General features: G+C 54.8%; 1 protein-coding gene across 5 annotated transcripts in view; it reads right to left on the bottom strand.

Moving 5' to 3' along the window:
- DYSF (dysferlin) overlaps positions 1-22,077 on the bottom strand; it is an 80,980-nt gene extending 58,903 nt beyond the window's left edge. For 2 of the 5 annotated variants that reach the window (XM_069014842.1, XM_069014845.1), the window contains exons 1-18: positions 21,990-22,077; positions 13,122-13,177; positions 12,559-12,650; positions 10,991-11,096; positions 9,923-10,037; positions 9,647-9,840; positions 8,484-8,612; positions 8,205-8,267; positions 8,038-8,088; positions 7,930-7,960; positions 7,056-7,171; positions 6,137-6,263; positions 5,769-5,872; positions 4,458-4,526; positions 4,337-4,380; positions 4,164-4,246; positions 1,490-1,605; positions 1,072-1,185 (exon numbers count right to left, since the gene is read on the bottom strand). In XM_069014842.1, the coding sequence (XP_068870943.1) occupies positions 1,072-1,185; positions 1,490-1,605; positions 4,164-4,246; positions 4,337-4,380; positions 4,458-4,526; positions 5,769-5,872; positions 6,137-6,263; positions 7,056-7,171; positions 7,930-7,960; positions 8,038-8,088; positions 8,205-8,267; positions 8,484-8,612; positions 9,647-9,840; positions 9,923-10,037; positions 10,991-11,096; positions 12,559-12,650; positions 13,122-13,177; positions 21,990-22,077 (1,698 nt within the window). Of the gene's footprint in view, positions 1-1,071; positions 1,186-1,489; positions 1,606-2,308; positions 2,351-4,163; positions 4,247-4,336; positions 4,381-4,457; positions 4,527-5,768; positions 5,873-6,136; positions 6,264-7,055; positions 7,172-7,929; positions 7,961-8,037; positions 8,089-8,204; positions 8,268-8,483; positions 8,613-9,646; positions 9,841-9,922; positions 10,038-10,990; positions 11,097-12,558; positions 12,651-13,121; positions 13,178-15,683; positions 15,872-21,989 lie in introns of those variants that run through there. The other 3 variants (XM_069014841.1, XM_069014843.1, XM_069014840.1) reach the window with 2 other exon arrangements.
- Positions 22,078-23,771: the final 1,694 nt, after the last annotated feature.

The following is a 23,771-nucleotide window of genomic DNA, read 5'->3' as shown; positions in this document are numbered from 1 at the left end:
AAGCTGAGGGAGCTGGGAAAGGGAGAAAAGGTGGATCCAGAGGGACTTTGTGGCTCTGCACAACTTCCTGGAAGGTTGGAGCCAGGAGGGATTTGGGATCTGATCCCAGGGAATAACAGGAAAAGAGGGAACGGCGTCAGGCTGTGCCAGGGGAGGGTCAGGGTGGACATCAGCAGGAATTTCCTCATGAAAAGGGTGCTCAGGCCTTGGAAGTGCCCAGGGAGCTTTGGAGTGCCCATCCCTGGAGATGTCCAAGGAATTTCTGGACGTGGCACTCAGTGCCAAGGTGGGGATTGGGCACAGCTTGGACTCGCTGATCCTGGAGGATTTTCCACCCTCAGTGATGCCAGGATTTGGGGATTCCATGACCCCTCACTGCCCCGGCACAAACACCTCAGTGATCGCTCCCAAAAGGGAATTTTATTGGAAGGGGATTAACAAAAGTTGCGGCACAGGAATTTTGGGGGAATTTTAGGAAAAGCTGATAGAAGAGGAGGCTGCAATTTCTCATGGAAAAGGAGCCAAAGCAGGAAATCTGGGAGAGCTGGAATGGAGGGAAATCTCCCATGGGAGACCTTGGAGCCCCTTGCAGGGCCTAAAGGGGCTCCAGGAGAGCTGCAGAGGGACTGGGGCCAAGGGCTGGAGGGCCAGGAGGCAGGGAATGGCTTCCCAGTGGGAAAGGGGAGCTTGGGCTGGGATGTTGGGAAGGAATTGCTGGCTGGGAGGGTGGGGAGGGGCTGGGCTGGAATTGCCAGAGCAGCTGGGGCTGCCCCTGGATCCCTGGGAATGCCCAAGGCCAGGCTGGACACTGGGGCTTGGATCCAGCTGGGATAGTGGGAGGTGTCCCTGCCCATGGATTGGGATGAGTTTTAAGGTCCATTCCCACCCAAACCATTCCACAATCCCACAATTCCATGCTCACCATTACCAGCTTGGACACTTTGGGATGGAAATCCAGCAGGAACCCCCTCCAGGAGCTCACAGAGCACAGGACACCCCCCACCCACGGCCAACATCCCTTCCATAGCGTCCCACGTGCCAATCCCAGAGATTTTCCAGAAATCCCAATACCTCCACCCTCAGGATGTCATCAGCAGGAATCTCCTCCACCTTCTGCTCCATGTGCTCCACCAGTTTGGTCTCCAGCTCCACCAGGATCCGGCCCCGATATGCAACCCCCTCGCCCTTGGGATAGACCAGAAACAGGTGTCAGGATCCCAGAATTCCCTTCCCGAGGCCGAGCTCTGCCTTCGCTTCCAAGGAGCTTCATTGCGGAGCAGCAAGATCAGGCAAAGAATTCCAGCCGGCGCTTCCCAGGTGGAATTTTGGGAGCAGAGCGGGATCGGGAGGCATTAGCAGCAGTAGCCTGGAGCGGGAAACAGCGCAGGCTCCTATGACAAAGCCGGGTTGGGTTAAGAGCATCTTTTTTTTTTGGAAAAGAGGAGCCAGAGGATTATTTTGGGATGCGCCGGGAAGCAGCCGAGGTCACCTTTCCCAAATTGAGCGTCTCGTAGGGATCGGGAAATCCGGTGAATTCCCGGGGGCTGCCGTAGAGGTTGATGTAGCAGGGCCCGAAGGTCGGCAGGAATCCCAGCCCGTCATCCACTGGGAATGGCAGGGAAAAGAGGGATTAGGGATTCTTGGAGGATCCTTGGCAACGTGTCCTGCTTGCTGTAGGATCACAGGTGGGTGGAGGCCACCAAAATCCTGGAATTTCCACCCATTTTGAGTCTACGACCTCACCTTGGAATAGGAGAAAGATAAGGAGGGCGTGGTGCTGTATCCCAGGAATTCCCAATCCCAGGAAAAGTTCCCATGGAAAAGGGAAAGGACAGAGAGGGATTGGACAAGAGGAAGAGTGACAGGAGAGAGGGAGGAGCCTCAGGATGTGCCAAGGGAGGTTTATGTTGGATTTTCGGGAAAATTCCTTCCTGGAAGTTGGATTTTTGGGAATATTCCTTCCTGGAAAGGGCTGTCCCCATCCCAGGAGGGATGGAACATCCCTGTGGATGTGGCGCTTGGGGACACGGATCAGGGGTGCCCTTGGCAGCCAGTGGATCCCAGGGATTTTCCAACCCTGGGATTCCATGAAAACCTCTTGTTTTTATGGGATTTTGAGCAGGAATCCTGCCCTGAGCTCCATGTCCGCACCCTGGACACGGCGACATCCCAGGAATCCCCAAAGAGCCAAACCGGAGACATTCCCTTTCCCAACTCATCCCAGCCAATCCTCCCCCATCCAGAGAGTGGAACCAGTAAAACCAGTCCCAAGAGGTGCTGGAAAACTGGGATGGTACTGGGAACGTACGGTCCGAGGGTTTCAGAGGCTTCGCAGGAGCAGGAAATTCATCTGAGGCACAAAGAGAGGGAGAGAGGTTGGGAAAAGTTGGAAGAGGAGCATGGAAAAGGGACGGATATGGGAACGAGGGTGGGGATTCCCACGGAGAGACAGAGAGAGAAAGGGAGAGGTTGGAAGAGGTTCACGGAATCACGGAATCATGGAATCATGGAATCACGGAATCACGGAATCACAGAATCATGGAATGGTTTGGGTGGGAAAGGACCTTAAAGCCCATCCAGGTGCACCCAGGGACACCTCCCACTATCCCAGGTTGTTCCAAGCCTTATCCAGCCTGGCCTTGGAAAATTCCAGAGGCTGTAGGACTGGGACGGAGCAGGATTGGAGCCTCCCCGAGTTGCATTCCCTGGAATTTCCTCGGGATCCAGCAGATCCCAGTGGTTGAATGGGAGATGCCAGTCCTGGATCCCCCCATTCCCATCCTCCCTCCCGGCCTCTCTCTCTCTCTCTCTCCAGCCTATCCCAGGGTCTGGACTGGGATTGGGAAGAAGGGACTGGACAATGCCGGTGGGTGGGACACAGGTGGAGCCCCTGGAACATGTCCCAGTTCATGGAATCCATGGAATGGCTTGGAAGGACCTTCGAGCTCATCTCATTCCATGGGCAGGGACACCTCCCACTATCCCAGGGTGCTCCAAGTTTTTTTCCAATGTGGCCATCCCGTGTCCCTACGGCTCGTGGGGGGGGTCACAAAGCCACATGTGGAATTCCCGGTGGGATCGCGGATTCCATGGAAGTGCTGGCAGCAGAAGCTCATGCAGGCAGAAGCTCCCAGCCCTCGGCAGCTCCAAAGCCGTGTCCCAAATTCCCACCCGGCACTGGTGACGGTGGCACCCGGCTGAGCCCTGCAAACACCTGGGGGTCCTTCCCCTTTAAAAAATCCCAGGATTTGGACGGGAATTCCCACCCCGTGACAGCCCCTAAATGTCACCTCAGCCGCACCACAGGGGGGACGTGGCCTCTGCCAGCAGCAGTGCCACCACCGCCACGTGTCACCAACCTCCAGCACCCATGGACCTGCAACCTCCATCTCCCATTCCCGAGAATCCACCAAATCCCAAATCCCAAATGCAGAGGGGTTGGATCCAGCCGGAAATGGGGCACAGCTCGGCGCGACCCCAGGACCCCACTGTGTGTCCCCAGGCGGGGACGGTGACAGTGACGGTGACAGTGACATCCCCAAGGCCACCCCCAACCTCCAGCCACACCATGCAGCTCCTCCATGGCCCCATTCCCGAGAATCCACCAAATCCCAAATCCAGAGGGGTTGGATCCATCTGGAAACGGGGCACAGCTTGGAGCAACCCCCAGGACCCCATCCTGTGTCCCCAGGCGGGGATGGTGACAGTGACAGCGACATCCCCAAGGTCACCACCAACCTCCAGCCATGCCATGGACCTGCAACCTCCACCCTGCATGCCCAAGAATCCATCAAATCCCAAACCCAGAGGGGGTGGATCCAGCCGGAAATGGGGCACAGCTTGGACCGACCGCAGGACCCCACTGTGTGTCCCCAGGCGGGGACGGTGACAGTGGCGGTGACATCCTCAAGGCCACCACCAACCTCCAGTCACACCATGGACCTGCAACCTCCACCCCGCATTCCCAAGAATCCATCAAATCCCAAATGCAGAGGGGTTGGATTCATCTGGAAACGGGGCACAGCTCGGCGTGACCTCCAGGACCCCAGGGACGGTGACAGCTGTGACAGTGACATCCCCAAGGCCACCACCAACCTCCAGCCACGCCATGCAGCTCCTCCAAGGCCATGCATCCCAAATCCCGGCCTCCTTCCTGCCCTTACCCTCCAGCTCCCCGCCGGGAGCCGAGATCTTGGACATTCCAAGGAAAGCGGTGCCGATGACATCGTTGTGCGTCAGGCGGTCCCTGTGGGGTGACATCGTCACTTTGGGGACCTCAGGGTGTCCCCGTGCCCATCCCGCCGCTCCAGGCACTGGGAATGCCCTTCCCGCTCACCAGTCGGTCACACGGATCCTCATCCGCTCGCACATGGATGGGAACTGGGAAAAGGGATGCGGGAAGAGGGTGAGCGGCGCTGAGGACAGCGGGAGGGGACCTTGGGGACACCGGTGCTCACCATGGCCGGCAGCGTCAGGCACTGGTTCCACTGGGGGTTGGCATTTTTCTCCAGGATCCGGGAGTAGAGCTGGAAGGGAGAGGTGGGAAGAGGGAAAATTCCCCCAAAATCTGGCCGGAGGTTCCCTAAAATCCAGCCTCAGATTCCCTAAAATCCAGCTTCAGATTCCCTAAAATCCAGCCTCAGATTCCCTAAAATCCAGCTTCAGATTCCCTAAAATCCGGCCTCAGGTTTCCTAAAATCTGGCTGGAGGTTCCCTAAAATCCAGCCTCAGATTCCCTAAAATCCAGCCTCAGCTTCCCCAAAATACGGCCTCAGATTCCCAAAAATCCGGCCTCAGATTCCCTATAATCCAGCCTCAGGTTCCCCAAAATCCAGCCTCAGGTTCCCCAAAATCCGGCCTCAGACTCCCTAAAATCCAGCTTCAGAGTCCCCAAAATACGGCCTCAGATTCCCTAAAATCTGGCTTCAGATTCCCTAAAATCCATCTTCAGAGTCCCTAAAATCCGGCCTCAGATTCCCCAAAATCCAGCCTCAGATTCCCCAAAATCCAGCTCCAAATTCCCCAAAATCCGTCCTCCATTCCATGGGGTTCCTAAACCCCCCGGTGCAGGAGGCAGAGGATGTCACAGATTTCCCAGGGATCTTCCCACCTTGGGACCAGCAGGATCCCATTTTCCCCATTCCAAGACCAAATTCCCCCATTCCAGGACCAAATTCCCTCATTCCAGGACCAGATTTTTCCATGCCAGGACTAAATTCCCCCATGCCAAGAGCAAATTCCTCCATTCCAAGATCAGATTCCCCCATTCCAGAACCAAATTCCCACATGCCAGGACCATGCTGGGGATCTGGAAGGAATATCCCATTGCCATCCCAACCCCAAGGTCATCCCGGGGCCATCCCAATCCCAGGGATCCAAAGGAAATGTCCCAATCCCAAATTCCTGGGGATTGTCCTGCTACCATTCCAGCTCCACCAACATCTCCGCTGCCATCCCAATCCCAAAGACTTGGGCGGGAATGTCCCGCTGCCATCCCAATCCCAGAGATCCTAAGGGAATGTCCCGCTGCCATTCCAGCTCTGAGAACATCCCAGTGCCATCCCAATCCCAGGGATCTGGGAGGGAATATCCCATCGAAATCCCAATCCCAAAGACCTGTGAGGGAAACGCCAGGAACTCAGAGGGAATGTCCCACTGCCATTCCCATCCCACTGTTATCCCAGCCCCGGGAACACCCCGCTGCCATCCCAATCCCGGGTTCTTCCCACTGCCATTCCCAGGGATCCTGGAGCATCCCATTCCCTGACCGTTTTCCCGGCAAAGCTGACTTCCACGAAGGGATCCACCAGGTTCTTCTTGTTGCTCTCGAAGCCGAAGATCTGCCGGACGTTGTCCATGACGGCGTCATCCACTGGAAAAAGAGGGAGATGCCAAAATTCATGGAATTCCGCAGCATCCCGATGGTCCCGCTGGGATGAGCATTCCCACAGAGGCGCTCTCCAGGCGGGAGAAGCAGGATAAAACCAGTTTGAACCAGCAAGAAACTCCTCCCACATAAAACCGCCCGATTAAGACATGGATTATCCTTGGATGAAGATCCGGATCATTCCCTTCTCCGGGCCCTAATTCCCGCCCGGAATGTCGCGATTCCGAGGGATCCGAAGGGAAAACCTACTCTGGGGCAAATCCTCGGCTTTGAAGATCTTGAGGCAGAACTGGGCCCCCCTGAGGGTGACCCCGGTGGGGCGCAGCAGATTGGCCTCGATGTCCTCCTTGTCCTCGGCCGCCTCCTTCTTCTCCAGCTGCGGGAAAAGGCAACAGCGGGAAAAGTCAGCCCGGATTCGGGAATGAGCGGGAAAATCCCAAAACAGAGAGATCGGGTGGATCTCTCATCCATGGGAGTTGTCCAAGGCGAGGTTGGATGGAGTTTGGAGCGATGTGGGATGGTGGGAGGTGTCCCTGGACATGGATCTGGGAATCATGGATGGGGTGGGATTTAAGGTCCATTCCATCCCAAACCGTTCCAGGATTCTGGAGCCCCTGTGCTCTGGATCAGGCTGGGAGAGCTGGGAATGTTGCCCTGGAGAAGGGAAGGAGCCAGGGAGAGCTGGGAGCCCCTTGCAGGGCCTAAAGGGGCTCCAGGAGAGCTGCAGAGGGACTGGGGCCAAGGGCTGGAGGGCCAGGAGGCAGGGAATGGCTTCCCAGTGGGAAAGGGGAGCTTGGGCTGGGATGTTGGGAAGGAATTGCTGGCTGGGAGGGTGGGGAGGGGCTGGGCTGGAATTGCCAGAGCAGCTGGGGCTGCCCCTGGATCCCTGGCAGTGCCCAAGGCCAGGCTGGACACTGGGGCTTGGATCCACCTGGGATAGTGGGAGCTGTCCCGGGGTGGGAATGGATGAGCTTTAAATCCCTCCCAAACCATTCCAGGATTCCATGAGAAAATGCAGCACTTTTCCCCCAAAATGGAGGAGGATCCAGGCTGTGGCTTCTCTGGGAATGCCCATGGGGTTTGGTGACCCTTGGCCGGAATATCCCAGATCCGGAATACCCCAGATCCAGAATATCCCCTGTCTGGAATTCCCATCAGGAATACTCACAGGAGCTTCATCTCCAGGCCCCAGCACGCAGACGCTGACCTTCAGGTATCCCTTGGCTCCGGCGGAAAAATCCTCCGGATCCGACAGGAGCAGCCACTTCCTGAGGAAAGCGTGTTCTGCGGGAAACCATGGAAATCCGGGAATTAATCCTTGGATGGCCAGGGATGCTCCTGGGTGGGATTTTGAATGGATATCATGGAATGGGATACAGGAATGTTTCAGCTCTTTTCCCAGGAAGGGATCTGAGAAGAGGGAGGTGTCTTTGGGATGGAATTCCCACAGAAGCTGTGGATGCGACATCCCTGGAAGTGTCCAAGGAGAGGTTGGATGGGGGTTGGAGAAACCTGGGATAGTGGGAAGTGTCCCTGGACATGGATGGGGTGGGAAATGGACGGGATTTAAGGTCTCCAAACCTAAACCATTCCAGGATTCTGGAGGCAGGCTGGGAGAGCTGGGAATGTTCCCCTGGAGAAGGGAAAAGTCCAGGGAATCCTCAGAGTCCCTAAAGGGGCTCCAGGAGAGCTGCAGAGGGATTTGGGATAAGGGATTTGGAACAGGAGGCAGGGAATGGCTTCCCAGTGGGAAAGGGGAGCTTGGAGTGGAATCTTGGGAAGGAATTCCTCGGGATAGAATTCCCAGAGCAGCTGTGGCTGCCCCTGGATCCCTGGGAATGTCCAAGGCCAGGCTGGGATGGACTTGGATCCACCTGGGATCATAGAATTTGTCCCTGGATGGATCCGGATGATCCTTAAGGCCCCTTCCCACCCCAACCATTCCAGGATTCCATGCTCATGGATCCGGTGTTCCTCTACGGAAGAGCTCGGATGTGTGGGTGCAATTCCCAAAAAAAATCAAGGAGTTTCCCAAGGCTCACTCGGCTCGGAGTAAACGGTCTCCACATCCATCTGCGGGATAAAAGGAAAAGGAGATTCCAGAGCTCATCCAGAGCAGGAAATGCCAGGAAAAGGGGATGGGATCTTACCCGGAATTCCCCGATCACCGAATCCGTGCGGAACGACCGAGAATCCACAACCTGGAAATGAGGAAAAATGGGACATCCAACGCAAATCCCACCGGGATGGAGAATCCTGGGGAACAAGGGGGTGTTTCCCTGGAAAGGGGAGAATTCCAGGAATTCCCGGCACTCACCGTGAGGAAAACGGGAGCGTCGAACAGCTCCGATGGGGACTCGAAGACGTTGAAGAAAAAGGTCTGTGGGAAACAGGGATAAGGATGAGGAACATTCCCGATTTTCCCCCTGGAGCACATTTCCACTTCCCACGGGATGGAGCTTCCAGCCTCCAGGTAGCTCTGGGATTTTGGGAAGAGCCCTGGATGAGGGGAAGGGAATGCTGGGCTCTCTCCTTTGTGTCACATCCCAAATCCTGGCCTCTCCCGGGAATTGTTGGAGTGGGAATTCCCGCTGACCTCGTCGAAGAAGGGGCTGTTCCCTTTCCGGATCCGCGTCCTCCGGGTTTGTCCGGACACCGTCACCTTCACCACCGGCCGGATGTTGATCCCGGGAAGCTGCCGGGCCTCGATGACCCTGACCCGGATCTGGGATGGGATGGAGAAAAGGGAATCACCGGGATGGGAATCACTGGGATCATCCCATAAGATGGAGGACAGGGAATCACCAGGATCATCTCATGGGATAGAGGACAGGGAATCACCCAGATCTGGGATGGGATGGAGGACAGGGAATCATCAGGATCATCCCATGGGATGGAGGACAGGGAATCACCGGGATAATTCCATGAGGTGGAGGACATGGAATCACCGGGATCATCCCATGAAGTGGAGGACAGGGAATCATCGGGATCATCCCATGGGATGGAGGACAGGGAATCACTGGGATCATCCCATGGGGTGGAGGACAAACAATCAACAGGATCTGGGATAGGATGGAGTACAGGGAATCACTGGGAATCACCCCATGGGATGGAGGACAGGGAATCACCGGGATGGGAATCACCAGGATCATCCCACAGGATGGAGAACAGGGAATCACCTGGATCTGGGATGGGATGGAGGACTGGGAATCACCAGGATCATCCCATGAGGTGGAGGACAGGGAATCACATGGATCTGGTATGGGATGGAGGACTGGAAATCACCAGGATTTGGGATTGAGGACTGGGAATCATCGGGATCATCCCATGGGGTGGAGGACTGGGTATCACCTGGATCTGGGATGGGATGGAGGACTGGGAATCACCGGGATGGAGGACAGGGAATCACCCGGATCTGGGATGGGATGGAGGACTGGGAATCACCAGGATTTGGGATTGAGGACAGGGAATCATCGGGATCATCCCATGGGATGGAGGACAGGGAATCGCCCGGATCTGGGATGGGATGGAGGACAGGGAATCACCAGGATCATCCCATGGGATTGAGGACAGGGAATCATCAGGATCATCCCATGGGGTGGAGGACTGGGTATCACCTGGATCTGGGATGGGATGGAGGACAGGGAATCACCAGGATTTGGGATTGAGGACAGGGAATCATCGGGATCATCCCACGGACTGAAGAACAGGGAATCACCAGAACAACCTGTGGGATTTTACAGGAACAGATCATCCCACCTGGAAATCCTGGGGTTTGTTGGATAAAGGTTTTTTGGGAGAGCTCCTCCTCCTCCTCTTCATCCCTGGGATGAGATTCCCGGACGGCTTCCTTGGCAACGAGGGCGGCTCCGATCCCGGCGCTCCCGAGGACGCTGAAGGCTCCGTGTCCCCCGTGGCCTCCGGATCCTCGGGATCCTCCTCTCCGGCCATCTCTGCCCGGCAGGAGAAGGGAAAAGTGGGATTTGGGAATGGCTTTGGATGCCAAAAACCAGGATGGGGAGGGGTGGTGGTTACCGGTGACCGTGTCCAGCTCGGCCGCAGCCGGGGCCGGATCCGGAGGGGCCGGAGGTGGGAAAAGTGGGATAGAGCCCGGAGGGGGGATGTAGGACACCTGCAGGAACAGGGAAGCCTGGAAAACAGGGAAGGAGCGTTAGAGAGCCGGGATGGGGTAACTGGGATAAACTGGGAGGGACAGGACTCAGACTGGCCCCAAACTGGGAGGGATGTGGGTGGGACTGGTTCCAAACTGGGAGCTGAAACTGGGAGGGACAGGACTCAGACTGGTCCCAAACTGGGAGAAACATGGCTCAGACTGGTCCCAAACTGGGAGGGATGTGGGTGGGACTGGTTCCAAACTGGGAGCTGAAAGTGGCAGGGATGTGGCTCAAACTGGTCTGAAACTGGGAGGGACAGGACTCAGACTGGTCCCAAACTGGGAGGGACATGGCTCAAACTGGGAGCTGCCACTGGAAGGGCCATGGCTCAAACTGGTCCCAAACTGGGAGCCCCAGCTGGTGCCAAACTGGGAGTCCCCTTGGCCAAGCCACGGCTCATACTGGTCCCAAACCGGGGGGGCCCAACTCTGGGAGCCCAAACTGGCCATTCCATGGCTTGTACTGGTCACAAATTGGGAGCCACAACTGGTCCCAAACTGGGAGCCCAAACTGGACATTCCATGGCTTGTACTGGTCACAAATTGGGAGCCACAACTGGTCCCAAACTGGGAGCCCAAACTGGACATTCCATGACTTGTACTGGTCACAAACTGGGAGCCACAACTGGTCCCAAACTGGGAGCCCAAACTGTTCGCAAACTGGGAGTCCCCCTGTCCATGCCATGGCTTGTACTGGTCCCAAACTGGGAGCCCCAATTGGTCCCAAACTGGGAGCCCAAACTGGCCATTCCATGGCTTGTACTGGTGCCAAACTGGGAGCCACAACTGGTCCCAAACTGGGAGTGCAAACTGGCCATTCCATGGCTTGTACTGGTCACAAATTGGGAGCCACAACTGGTCCCAAACTGGGAGCCACAACTGGTCCAAACTGGGAGCCCCAACTGGTCCAAACTGGTGCCAACGCTCACCCCGGTGCTCTCCTTGCGCGAGTCCAGCAAGGGGAGGTTGAACGAGGCCGCCAGGCTGGGAGTGCCCAGAACATCCCGGAGCGGCACCCGGGATTCTCCCAAAAACCTGCGGGAAACAGCGACAGGGCTCAGGGCACATCCAGGGGCATCCCAACCATTCCAGAGGCAGGGATGGGAGTCAGGAGAGGGGCACGGAGATGGAGGCAGGCTGGGAGAGCTGGGAATGCTCCCCTGGAGAAGGGAAGGAGCCAGGGAATCCTCAGAGTCCCTAAAGGGGCTCCAGGAGAGCTGCAGAGGGATTTGGGATAAGGGATTTGGGACAGGAGGCAGGGAATGGCTTCCCAGTGGGAAAGGGGAGCTTGGGGTGGGATTTGGGAATGGAATTGCTGGGAATGGAATTCCCAGAGCAGCTGGGGCTGCCCCTGGATCCTTGACAGTGCCCAAGGCCAGGCTGGACACTGGGCTTGGATCCACCCGGGATAGTGGGAGGTGTCCCTGAACATGGAATGGGGTGGGAATGGGATGGGATTTAAAGTCCCTACTAATCCAAACCATTCCAGGATTGTGGAGCCCCTCTGGATCAGGCTGGGAGAGCTGGGAATGTTCCCCTGGAGAAGGGAAAGGGGCCAGGGAGAGCTGGGAGCCCCTTGCAGGGCCTAAAGGGGCTCCAGGAGAGCTGCAGAGGGACTGGGGCCAAGGCATGGAGGGCCAGGAGGCAGGGAATGGCTTCCCAGTGGGAAAGGGGAGCTTGGGCTGGGATGTTGGGAAGGAATTGCTGGCTGGGAGGGTGGGGAGGGGCTGGGCTGGAATTGCCAGAGCAGCTGGGGCTGCCCCTGGATCCCTGGCAGTGCCCAAGGGCAGCTTGGATCCCCCGGGACAGTGGGAGGCATCAGCCGGAATCTTCCTGCTCAGGGATCCAGGACCCTCCTCCCGTTTTCCCGTGGTTATTTATGGACACTCCGGAGCTGGAACGGCCCCAAACTCCAGCTCCTTTGGATTCCAGCCCAGCAGCAATTCCAGCCTCGGCTCCAGCCTTGGAAACGGGATCCTTCCCGGAGCAGGGAGCACATTCCCAACCTCCGATCCCAAAAATAAATCCCATCCTCTATTTTTCCCCTTTCCCAGCAGCTCTCCCACCCCACGGAGCCGGGAATCCCTGGAATCCCTGGAATTCCCTCTTTCCTCCCCCAGCAGGAGCCTCCGATCCGTGGGGAACCCCTGGAATGGGAGGCACCGGCAGCAGCGGGAGGAAGGAAACCGGAGGCTCCGTTCCCGCCGCCCTTCCCGGCACTCCGGAGCCTTGGGAATGACCTTGGCAGCGCTTCCCAAATCCCAGCCAAGTATCCAAAGTATCCATCCCCAAACAAGGACCCCCTGTGTATTCCCAACCTTCCAACGCTGGAATTTTCCCCCGGAATTCCAAGCGAAGCAGCCCAAAAATGTGGCTCCGGCCTCCCGCGGTGGGAATTTGCGGAGTTCGGGAAGAGCTCCGGGAATGGGAGAAGGGAGAGGAATTTTTTCCAACCTGTTCTGGAATTTTTCCGGAATTTTTCCGGAATTTTTCCCACCTGTTCCTTCCCACGGTTTCATGGTCCTTGACCACCACGGTGAGCTCGGCATCGGGATCCAGCGGGATTCCCTTCAGATCCCACTCGAATCCCTGGAAAAAAGGGGAGGAAGGAGCCGGGATCAGCGCCTGGAATTGGAGAACCCAAATCCCAAACCCTCTTGGAATCACAACATTCCCAAAGCCAAAATTCCCAGCAAATCCTTTGGGAAAAGATGCCCTGGGAAAAGCTTGTCCTTGGATTCCTGGGAAGGAGCTGCTCCAGCCCCAGTCTGTGCCCGTTTTCCCACCAAATTCCAATCTTTTTTGGGAATTTTGGCCCATGGGAGCACAAGGATGGGGTTGGAAGGGAAAATGTGCTGGAAAAATTCCCATTCCATAGGAATTCCTTGTAATGTTGGTGCCGAGCCTGGATAAGGCCTCGATGGAAGGGGAAGAGGTTGGAATTCTGCCCGGAATTCCAGAGCAGAAAGGGAACGATCCCAAACTTTCCGTGGAGTAGAAGCCTCAGGGAATCCCCTGGGCTCGGGAACAGGGATAAATCCAGGGATTGGGAATTCTCACCTCATTCCAGATGGGATTTGTGTTGTTCTTGATGACCTTTGTCCTCTTCTTCACACCTGGAAGGGGAAAAAATGGGATTGGGATCTTCCCATGGATCGGAAGCTTCCCAGGGATCCCTGGGATCCCAGAATGAAACTCCAATCCCAGGTGCATCTGAGCTTCCAGGGATTCCCAGGATCAGGATTGGATCCCATCCCCAATCCCAGCTGGGGCTGAACTTCCAGGGATTCCCAAGATCAGGATTGGATCCCATTCCCCAATCCCATCTGGGGCTGAACTTCCAGGGATTCCCAGGATCAGGATTGGATCCCATTCCCTGCTCCCAGCTGGGGCTGAGCTTCCAGGGATTCCCAGGATCAGGATTGGATCCCAACCCCAATCCCAGCTGGGGCTGAACTTCCAAGGATTTCCGGGATCAGGATTGGATCCCATCCCCAATCCCAGCTGGGGCTGAACTTCCAGGGATTCCTGGGATCAGGATTGGATCCCATTCCCCAATCCCAGCTGGAGCTGAGCTTCCAGGGATTCCCAGGATCAGGATTGGATCCCATTCCCTGCTCCCAGCTGGAGCTGAGCTTCCAGGGATTCCCAGGATCAGGATTGGATCCCATTCCCCAGTCCCAGCTGGCGCTGAGCTTCCAGGAATTCCCACAGCTTCCAGGATCGGGATCCAGCCCCATTCCCTATTCCCAGGCAGGAATGGGGATCCCCAACCGTTCCCAGTTGGAAAACCCCATGGAAATCCCCTCCTTGCTGTGCCTCAGTTTCCCCAGGAGCAGCAAGGCCACATCCAAAGGTTTCCAGGGATTGGGAATTTGGGCTGGGAAGAGCCACGGGTGATCCCAACCATTCCAATCCCTCCATTCCCTGCATCCAAACCTCGGGATTGTGCCTCAGTTTCCCCAGGATCCCCCAAAAAAACCGCGGGATCGGCGGCTCCAAATTCCCCCAAATCCAGCATTCCCAAATCTTGGGAATGCTCCATCCCCACCCCCACCACCCCCCTGACCCTTCCCAAAGCCACGCCCCCCTCATCCCTCTTGGAATGCGGCTGCATCCCAAGGGAAGAGGAAAAGGAAAAGGCCAAACAATGGAGGTGACTCAAACCCCGGGAGACTCCCGGGATATCCCAAATATTCCCGCTTTTCTGCTCTTTTAGCCCCGTTCAGCGAATCCTTCCCGGTTTGGGATTGGGGAAAAGCCAAAATTCCCGGCAGCCGGGAATTTGGACAACTCAGTTTTCCTCATCCAAAGGTTCATTCCCCTTCTCATTCCTGATTTTTCCCGGGATTCAGAGCCCTGGAATTGGCCCGGATCAGGATTTGGCCAAAGATGGAGCTCCCGGGATCCTCCAGAGGGATCCCGGTGGGAATGGGATCAGCGGCACCCGCATTCCAAAGGGAAAAGCTGGATCGGGACCCACTCTTAGGTCCTTTTCCTTATTTTTTTCTAAAACCAGGATTTTCCCCCTTTTCCCCCATTTCTTTCTCATTTCCCCCCATTTTTCCCCATTTTTCCCCATTTTTTCCTATTTTTCCCCATTCTTTCCTATTTTTTCCCTTTTTTTCCTATTTTCCCATTTTTTTCCCTATTATTCCCCATTTCTTCCCCATTTTTTCCCGGTTTTCCCCATTTCTCCCCATTTTTTCCTATTTTTCTCCATTTCATCCCATTTTTCCCCATTTTTTTCCCATTTTTCCCTATTTTTCCCCATTTTTCCCATTTTTTCCTGTTCTTCCCCATTTTTCTCTGTTTCCCCCCATTTTTCCCCTATTTTTTCCCTTTTTTTCCTATTTTCCCAATTTTTTCCCTATTTTTCCCCATTTCTTCCCCATTTTTTCCTGGTTTTCCCTGTTTTTCCCCATTTTTCCTCATTTTTTCCTGATTTCCCAATACCTTCCCTATTTTTTCCCATTTTTCCTCATTTCTCCCCATTTTTTCATTTTTCCCCATTTTTCCCATTTTTTCCTGTTTTTCCCCGGTTTTCCCCATTTCCCCTCATTTTTCCCATTTCCCCCAATTTTTCCCTATTTTTCCCCATTTTTCCTCATTTCTCCCCATTTTTCCCCATTTTTCCCTGTTTTTCCCCATTTTTTACCATTTCCCCCCATTTTTTTTCCCGGTTTTCCCCATTTTTTTCCCATTTTTTCCCCATTCCCCCCCATTTTTCCTCATTTTTCCCCACACCAGGAAATACCAAAACCCCCCAAGGCAGCGCCAGCTTCCAGCGGGAATTTTGGGGAGCGCAAAGCCCTCCCTTTTCCCAGGAAATCCATCCCTCGGGAATGGGATAAACCCCGCTCCACATGGGATTATTCCCATCCATCCCAATCCGGAATTCAGGGATTTAAAGGCACAGAATTCCCAGGGATATTCCAGCACGGATTTTTAAAAAACTCAGGATCAGGGGGATAAAAGCTGGGAAAAGAGGGGAGGATTTTCCAAGGATTTGGGAGCTGCAGGAGCTTTCCCAGCTGCCAAATTTTATTCCCGAAGCAGCCAAAAATATTCCAAAGCCTCCCTTCCTTCCCAAAAAAATGAAAAACTCCGGGATTCCCTCACCTCGGAATGTCAGGCTGGCCACGGGATCGCTTTGTTTATCCCGCTTTTCCACGTTGGGAAGTTGGGAAGCCCTTTGGAGCAGGCAGCGGAGCATGGCCGGGATCGGGAAAGCCGGGATCGGGAAAGCCGGGTTTGGGAAAGCCGGGATTGGGAAAGCCGGGATTGGGAAAGCCGGGATCGGGATAAGGATCCGCTCCCTCATCCCATTCCCACCCCCTTTTCCCGGTCCGGCCCTTCCCGGCACGGGAACGCCCCTGGAGGGGCTGGAAAAAAACCGGGATGGTGGAAAAGAGAGGCGGGAGTTGGGAATGAATCCCTGGGATTTAGGGATGCTGGGAGTGCCAGGGATCGGGAATGAATCCCTGGGATTTAGGGATGCTGGGAGTGCCAGGGATCGGGAATGAATCCCTGGGATTTAGGGATCCTGGCAGTGCCAGGGATCGGGAATGAATCCCTGGGATTTAGGGATGCTGGCAGTGCCAGGGATCGGGAATGAATCCCTGGGATTTAGGGATCCTGGCAGTGCCAGGGATCGGGAATGAATCCCTGGGATTTAGGGATGCTGGCAGTGCCAGGGATGGGCAAACACCGGGATCTGGGAATGCTGCAATTCCCAGGGATGGGGAATGAAATCCTTGGGATTCAGGAATGCTGGGAACCCCAAAGATCCCCTAAATATCGGGATTTGGGAATGCTGCAATTCCCAGGGATGGGAAATCAAAACATCGGGATTTGGGAATGCTGGGAACCCCGGGGATCGGGAATAAATCCCTGGGATTTTGGGATCCCCCAAGGCCTGAGGATGACCCAGCACCGGGATCTGGGAATGCTGCAAATCCCAGGGATGGGAAATCAAAACACCGGGATTTGGGAGTGCTGGGAACCCCAAAGATCCCCTAAACACCGGGATTTGGGAATGCTGGGAAACCCAGGGATCGGGAATAAATCCCTGGGATTGGGGAATCTCACAATTCCCAGGGATGGGGAATGAAATCCTTGGGATTCCAGAATGCTGGGAACCCCAAGGATCCCCTAAACACCGGGATTTGGGAATGCTGGGAACATTCCCAGGGATGGGGAATAAATCCCTGGGATTTTGGGATCCCCCAAGGCCTGAGGATGACCCAGCACTGGGATTTGGGAATGCTGGGAACCCCAAAGATCCCCTAAACACCGGGATTTAGAAATGCTGGGAACATTCCCAGGGATGGGGAATAAATCCCTGGGATTTTGGGATCCCCCAAGGCCTGAGGATGACCCAGCACCGGGATTTGGGAATGCTGGGAACCTCAGGGATGGGGAATGAAATCCTTGGGATTCAGGAATGCTGGGAACCCCAAGGACCCCCTAAACACCGGGATTTGGGAATTTTGGGAACCCTAAAGATCCCCTAAACACCGGGATTTGGGAATGCTGGGAACCCCAAAAATCCCCTAAACACCGGGATTTGGGAATGCTGGGAACATTCCCAGGGATGGGGAATAAATCCCGGGGATTTTGGGATCCCCCAAGGCCTGAGGCTGCCCCAGCACCGGGATCCCAGAATTCGGGAATGCCGCAATCCCAGAAACACCAAAAAAAAAAAACCCCAAAACCTTGGAATTGGGGCTGACCGGGAGCAGCAGAACCCCGGGAACGCCGCACGCACGCGCCGGGGAGAATTCCATGAAAAACCGGGAACGCTCGATCCCACAGCCGGCCCCTCTCCCGGCAATCCCAAAAAGCCGCTTTTTCCCAGGAAAAAACCCATCCCGAACATCCCGTGACGTCACGGCCCTTTGTCCCCTCCCGGGAAGGGACAAATTCCCCGCTATTCCCAAATTTGGGATCGTCCCTTCCCCCCCCCTCGCCCCCCCCCCCCCCCCGCGCGGGAAATCCCAAAATATCCCGGGCGGGGCCGGGGGTGGCTCCAGGGGGGTCCCCAAGGGCCACCAGGGGCAGGGAGGGAGCGCGGGAATCCCGGCCCCATCCCAAATTCCGGAATCCCCTCCAAATCCCACCGAAGTCACCCAAAAATCCCCCCCCAAAGTTGCCCCTAAAATCACCCCAAATCTGCCTAAATCCCCCCAAATTTCCCCCAAATCTCCCCCCAAAATCCCCCCAAATCACCCCTAAATTCCCCTAAACCCCCCTAAATCCACCTAAATCCCCCCAAATTCCCCCCTAAAATCACCCTAAATCTGCCCTAAATTCCCCTAAACCCCCCCAAAATTGCCCCTAAAAATCCCCCCAAAATTGCCCCTAAAATCACCCCAAATCCACCTAAATCCCCCAAATTTCCCCCAAATCCCCCCAAAATTCCCCAAATCACCCTAAATCAGTGCAGAATTCCCCTAAACCCCCCTAAATTCCCCTAAAACCCCCTAAATTCCCTCAACTCCCCCAAAATCCCCCTAAAGCCACCTAAATCCCCCCAAAATCCCCCCAAAGTTGCCCCTAAAATCACCCCAAATCCACCTAAATCCCCCCAAATCCCCCCAAAAATCCCCCCAAATCACCCTAAATCAGCCCTAAATTCCCCTAAACCCCCCTAAATTCCCCCAAATCCACCTAAATCCCCCCAAAATCACCCCTAAAATCACCCGAAATCAGCCCTAAATTCTCCTAAACCCCCCCAAAATCACCCCTAAAAATCCCCCCAAAATTGCCCCTAAAATCACCCCAAATCCACCTAAATCTCCCAAATTTCCCCCAAATCTCCCCCCAAAATCCCCCCAAATCACCCTAAATCAGTGCAGAATTCCCCTCAACTCTCCCAAAATCCCCCTAAAGCCACCTAAATCCCCCCAAAATCCCCCCAAATCCCCCCCAAAAATCCCCCCAAATCACCCTAAATCAGCCCTAAATTCCCCTAAACCCCCCTAAATCCACCTAAATCCCCCCAAATTTCCCCCAAATCACCCGAAATCAGCCCTAAATGCCCCTAAACCCCCCCAAAATTGCCCCTAAAAATCCCCCAAAATTGTCCCTAAAAATCCCCCAAAATTGCCCCTAAAATCACCCGAAATCCACCTAAATCCCCCCAATTTCCCCAAAATCCCGCCCAAAATCCCCCAAATCGCCCTAAATCAGGGCAAAATTCCCCTAAATTCCCCCAAATCCCCCCAATCCACCTAAATCCCCCCAAAATTGCCCCTAAAATCCCCCTAAATCCACCTAAATCCCTCCAAAAATCTCCAAAATTCCCCTAAATCCCCCTGAATCAGCCCAAAATTCCCCTAAATCCCCCAAATTCCACCAAAATCCCCTCAAAACCCCTATTTGTTTCCCATAAATCCCCATTTTTCCCCCAAATCCCGATTTTCCCCCTAAATCCCCATTTTTCCCCCCTAAATCCCCATTTTCCCCCCCTATATCCCGATTTTTCCCCTAAATCCCCTTTTTTTTTTTCCCCTAAATTCCGATTTCCCCCCTAAATCCTGATTTTTCCCCCCTAAATCCCGGGGTTTTTTCCCCCCTAAATCCAGGGGTTTTTTTCCCCTAAATCTCGGGGTTCTTTCCCCTAAATCCCGGGGTCTTTTCCCCTAAATCCCGGGTTTTTTTTCACTTAAATCCCGATTTTTCCCCTAAATCCCGAGGGTTTTTCCCCTAAATCCCGGGGTTTTTTTCCCCCTAAATCCCCATTTTTCCCCCTAAATCCCGGGGTTTTTTCCCCAAAATCCCCATTTCTCCCCTAAATCCCCATTTTTCCCTCCCCTCTGGCCCTTCCCACTTTCACCACCCCAAAGCCGGGGGGGGGGGAGGGGCGGCGATAACGGGGACAGCTCCTTCCCAACCTTTAGGGCGCCCCAAATCCTCCTCAAACCCCCCAAAATCCCCCAAAATTGCCCCTAAAACCACCCGAAATCCACCTAAATCCCCCAAATTCCCCCCAAAAATCCCCCAAATCACGCTGAATCAGCACAAAATTCCCCTAAACCCTCCTAAATTCCCCTAAATCCACCTAAATGCCCCCAAAATTGCCCCTAAAATCACCCGAAATCCACCTAAATCCCCCCAATTTCCCCTAAATTTCCCTAAACCCCCCTAAATTCCCCCCAAATCCCCCCAATCCACCTAAATCCCCCCAAAATCCTCCCAAATTGCCCCTAAAAATCGCCTGGAATCCACCTAAATCCCCCCAAGTTCCCCCAAATCACCCTAAATCAGCCCAAAATTCCCCCAAATTCCCCCAAATTCCCCTCAAATCCCACCAAAATCCCCTCAAAATCCCCATTTTTCCCCCTAAATCCCCTTTTTTTTTTCTCTGAATCCCGATTTTCCCCCTAAATCCCCATTTCCCCCCTAAATCCCGATTTTTCCCCTAAATCCCCCTTTTTTTTTTTTCCCCCTAAATCCCGATTTTTCCCCTAAATCCCCTTTTTTTTTCCCCTAAATTCCCATTTCCCCTCTAAATCCTGATTTTTCCCCCCTAAATCCCGGGGGTTTTCCCCCTAGATCCCGGGGTTTTTTTCCCAAAACCACCATTTTTTCCCCCTAAATCCCCATTTACCCCAAAATCCCCATTTTTTCCCCCTAAATCCGGGGTCTTTTCCCCTAAATCCCGATTTTTTTTATTTCCCCCTAAATCCCGATTTTTCCCCTAAATCCCCTTTTTTTTCCCCCTAAATTCCCATTTCCCCCTAAATCCTGATTTTTTTCCCCCCTAAATCCCGGGTTTTTTTCCCCTAAATCCCGGGGGTTTTTCCCCAAAATCCCCATTTTTTCCCCCTAAATCCAGGGGGTTTCTTTTCCCCTAAATCCCATTTTCCCCCTAAATCCAGGGGTTTTTCCCCTAAATCCCCATTTTCCCCCTAAATCCCGGGGGTTTTTCCCCAAAATCCCCATTTTTTCCCCCTAAATCCAGGGGGTTTTTTTTTCCCCTAAATCCCGATTTTTCCCCCCAAATCCAGGGGGTTTTTTTACCCAAAATCCCCATTTTCCCCCTAAATCCCGGGGTTTTTTTTCCCCAAAATCCCCATTCTTTCCCCCTAAATCCCGGGAGTTTTTCCCCTAAATCCCGTGGGGTTTTCCCCAAAATCCCCATTTTTTGCCCCCTAAATCCCGGGGGTTTTCCCCCTTAATCCCGGCGGTTTTTCCCCAAAATCCCCATTTTTTTCCCCCTAAATCCAGGGGGGTTTTTTTCCCCTAAATCCCATTTTCCCCCTAAATCCCGGGGTTTTTTCCCCTAAATCCCGGGGGTTTTTCCCCAAAATCCCCATTTTTCCTCCCTAAATCCCGGGGTTTTTTTTCCCCAAAATCCCCATTTTTCCCCCTAAATCCCGGGGTTTTCCCCCCTAAATCCCGGGGGTTTTTTTCCCCAAAATCCCCATTCTTTCCCCCTAAATCCCGGGTTTTTTTCCCCTAAATCCCCATTTTCCCCCTAAATCCCGGGGGTTTTTTCCCCAAAATCCCCATTTTTTCCCCCTAAATCCGGGGTCTTTTCCCCTAAATCCCGATTTTTTTTTATTTCCCCCTAAATCCCGATTTTTCCCCTAAATCCCCTTTTTTTCCCCCTAAATTCCCATTTCCCCCTAAATCCTGATTTTTTCCCCCCTAAATCCCCGGGTTTTCCCCCCTAAATCCCGGGGTTTTTTTTCCCCAAATCCCCATTTTCCCCCTAAATCCCGGGGGGTTTTTTCCCCTAAATCCCCATTTTTTCCCCCTAAATCCCGATTTTTTCCCCCCCCTAAATCCCCATTTTCCCCCCAAATCCAGGGGGGTTTTTTCCCCCTAAACCCTGATTTTTTTCCCCCTAAATCCCGATATTTTTTCCCCTAAATCCCGATTTTTCCCCCTAAATCCCGGGGTTTTTTTCCCCTAAATCCCGGGGGTTTTCCCCCTAAATCCCGGGGGTTTTCCCCCTAAATCCCATTTTCCCCCTAAATCCAGGGGTTTTTTCCCCTAAATCCCCATTTTCCCCCTAAATCCAGGGGTTTTTTCCCCTAAATCCCCGGGGTTTTTTTCCCCAAAATCCCCATTTCTCCCCGAAATCCCCATTTTCCCCCTAAATCCCGGGGGTTTTTTCCCCTAAATCCCCTTTTTTTCCCCCTAAATTCCCATTTCCCCCTAAATCCTGATTTTTTCCCCCCTAAATCCCGGGGTTTTTTTCCCCTAAATCCCCATTTTCCCCCTAAATCCCCATTTTTCCCTCCCCTCTGGCCCTTCCCACTTTCACTCCCCCAAAGCCGGGGAGGGGCGGCGATAACGGGGCCGGGGAGGGAGCGCGGCGCTCCCGGCTCCTTCCCAACCTTCAGGGCGCCCCAAATCCTCCAGAAACCCCCCCCAAAATTGCCCGAAATCGCGGTGTTTGGCCCCAAAGCGCACCTCGGAAGCTGCAGCTGCAGTAGCTGTCGCTGACGTCGCTGCCGCCCGTGAGAACGTTCTCGGCCCGCAGGACGAAGGCGCGGAGCATCCTCCCCTCCCCCACCCCTCTGGGTCCCCCCTCATCCCAAAAAAACAAAAAAAAAAATCCCGGGAATTTCCCCCTCCCCCCCCCCCCCAAGTCCCGCCTCCCTTAAAGGGACCCGGCCCCGGCGTGGGGGAGGGGCGGGGATGAGGCGTCACCTCCCCCCCCCCTCCCTTTTTGGGGATGTCGAGGGGGGTTTTGGGGTCCCCATCCCCCTTTTGGGGATGTCGAGGGGGGTTTTGGGGTCCCCAATCCCCCTTTTATGGTCCGAGGGAGGATTTTCGGGTCCCCACCCCTCGTTTGGTCCCAAGAGGGGATTTTGGGGTCCCCATCCCCCTTTTGGGGATATCGAGGGAGGTTTTGGGGTCCCCACCCCCCCTTTTTGGGGATATCGGGGGGAATTTTGGGGTCCCCATCCCCCTTTTTGGGGATATCGAGGGGGGTTTTGGGGTCCCCACACCCCCCCTTTTTGGGGACATCGAGGGGGGTTTTGGGGTCCCCATCCCCCTTTTGGGGATGTCGAGGGGGATTTTGGGGTCCCCACCCCCCCTTTTTGGGGACATCGAGGGGGGTTTTGGGGTCCCCAAACCCTCCATTGTCCCCAAGGAGGAGATTTTGGGACCCCCACCTCTCCTTTGGGGATATTGGGGTGGATTTTGGGGTCCCCACCCCCCCTTTGGGGATATCGGGGGGAATTTTGGGGTCCCCATCCCCCTTTTGGGGACATCGGGGGGAATTTTGGGGTCCCCAATCCCCCTTTGGGGATGTCGAGGGGGGTTTTGGGGTCCCCAAACCCTCCATTGTCCCCACGGAGGAGATTTTGGGACCCCCACCTCTCCTTTGGGAATATCGGGGGGAATTTTGGGGTCCCCCACCCCCCCTTTGGGGATATCGGGGGGAATTTTGGGGTCCCCATCCCCCTTTTGGGGATATCGAGGGAGATTTTGGGGACCCCACAAGCCAAAATTGTCCCTGGGATGAGATTTTGGGATCCCTACCCCTCCTTTGGGGACATCGGGGGGAATTTTGGGGTCCCCAATCCACCTTTTGGGGATGTCGAGGGGGGTTTTGGGGTCCCCAATCCCCCTTTTATGGTCCGAGGGAGGATTTTGGGGTCCCCACCCCTCCTTTGGTCCCAATAAAGGATTTTGGGGTCCCCGTCCCCCTTTTGGGGACATCGAGGGGGGTTTTGGGGTCCCCAAACCCTCCATTGTCCCCAAGGAGGAGATTTTGGGACCCCCACCTCTCCTTTGAGGATATCGGGGGGAATTTTGGGGTCCCCATTCCCTTTTTGGGGATATCGGGGGGGTTTTGGGGTCCCCATTCCCTTTTTGGGGATATTGAGGGGGCTTTTGGGGTCCCCACCCCCCCTTTGGGGACATCGGGGGGAATTTTGGTGTCCCCATCCCCCTTTTGGGGATATCGAGGGAGATTTTGGGGACCCCACAGACCCAAATTGTCCCTGGGATGGGATTTTGGGATCCCTACCCCTCCTTTGGGGACATCGGGGGGAATTTTGGGGTCCCCAATCCACCTTTTGGGGATGTCGAGGGGGGTTCTGGGGTCCCCAATCCCCCTTTTATGGCCCGAGGGAGGATTTTGGGGTCCCCACCCCTCCTTTGGTCCCAATAAAGGATTTTGGGGTCCCCGTCCCCCTTTTGGGGACATCGAGGGGGGTTTTGGGGTCCCCACCCCTCCAT

This window comes from Aphelocoma coerulescens, chromosome 4 (genome assembly GCF_041296385.1).
Source record: "Aphelocoma coerulescens isolate FSJ_1873_10779 chromosome 4, UR_Acoe_1.0, whole genome shotgun sequence".
Classification (NCBI taxonomy): Eukaryota; Metazoa; Chordata; class Aves; order Passeriformes; family Corvidae; genus Aphelocoma; species Aphelocoma coerulescens.
The sequence above is the reverse complement of the archived record's forward strand: the minus strand, read 5'-3'. Positions and strand labels throughout refer to the sequence as shown.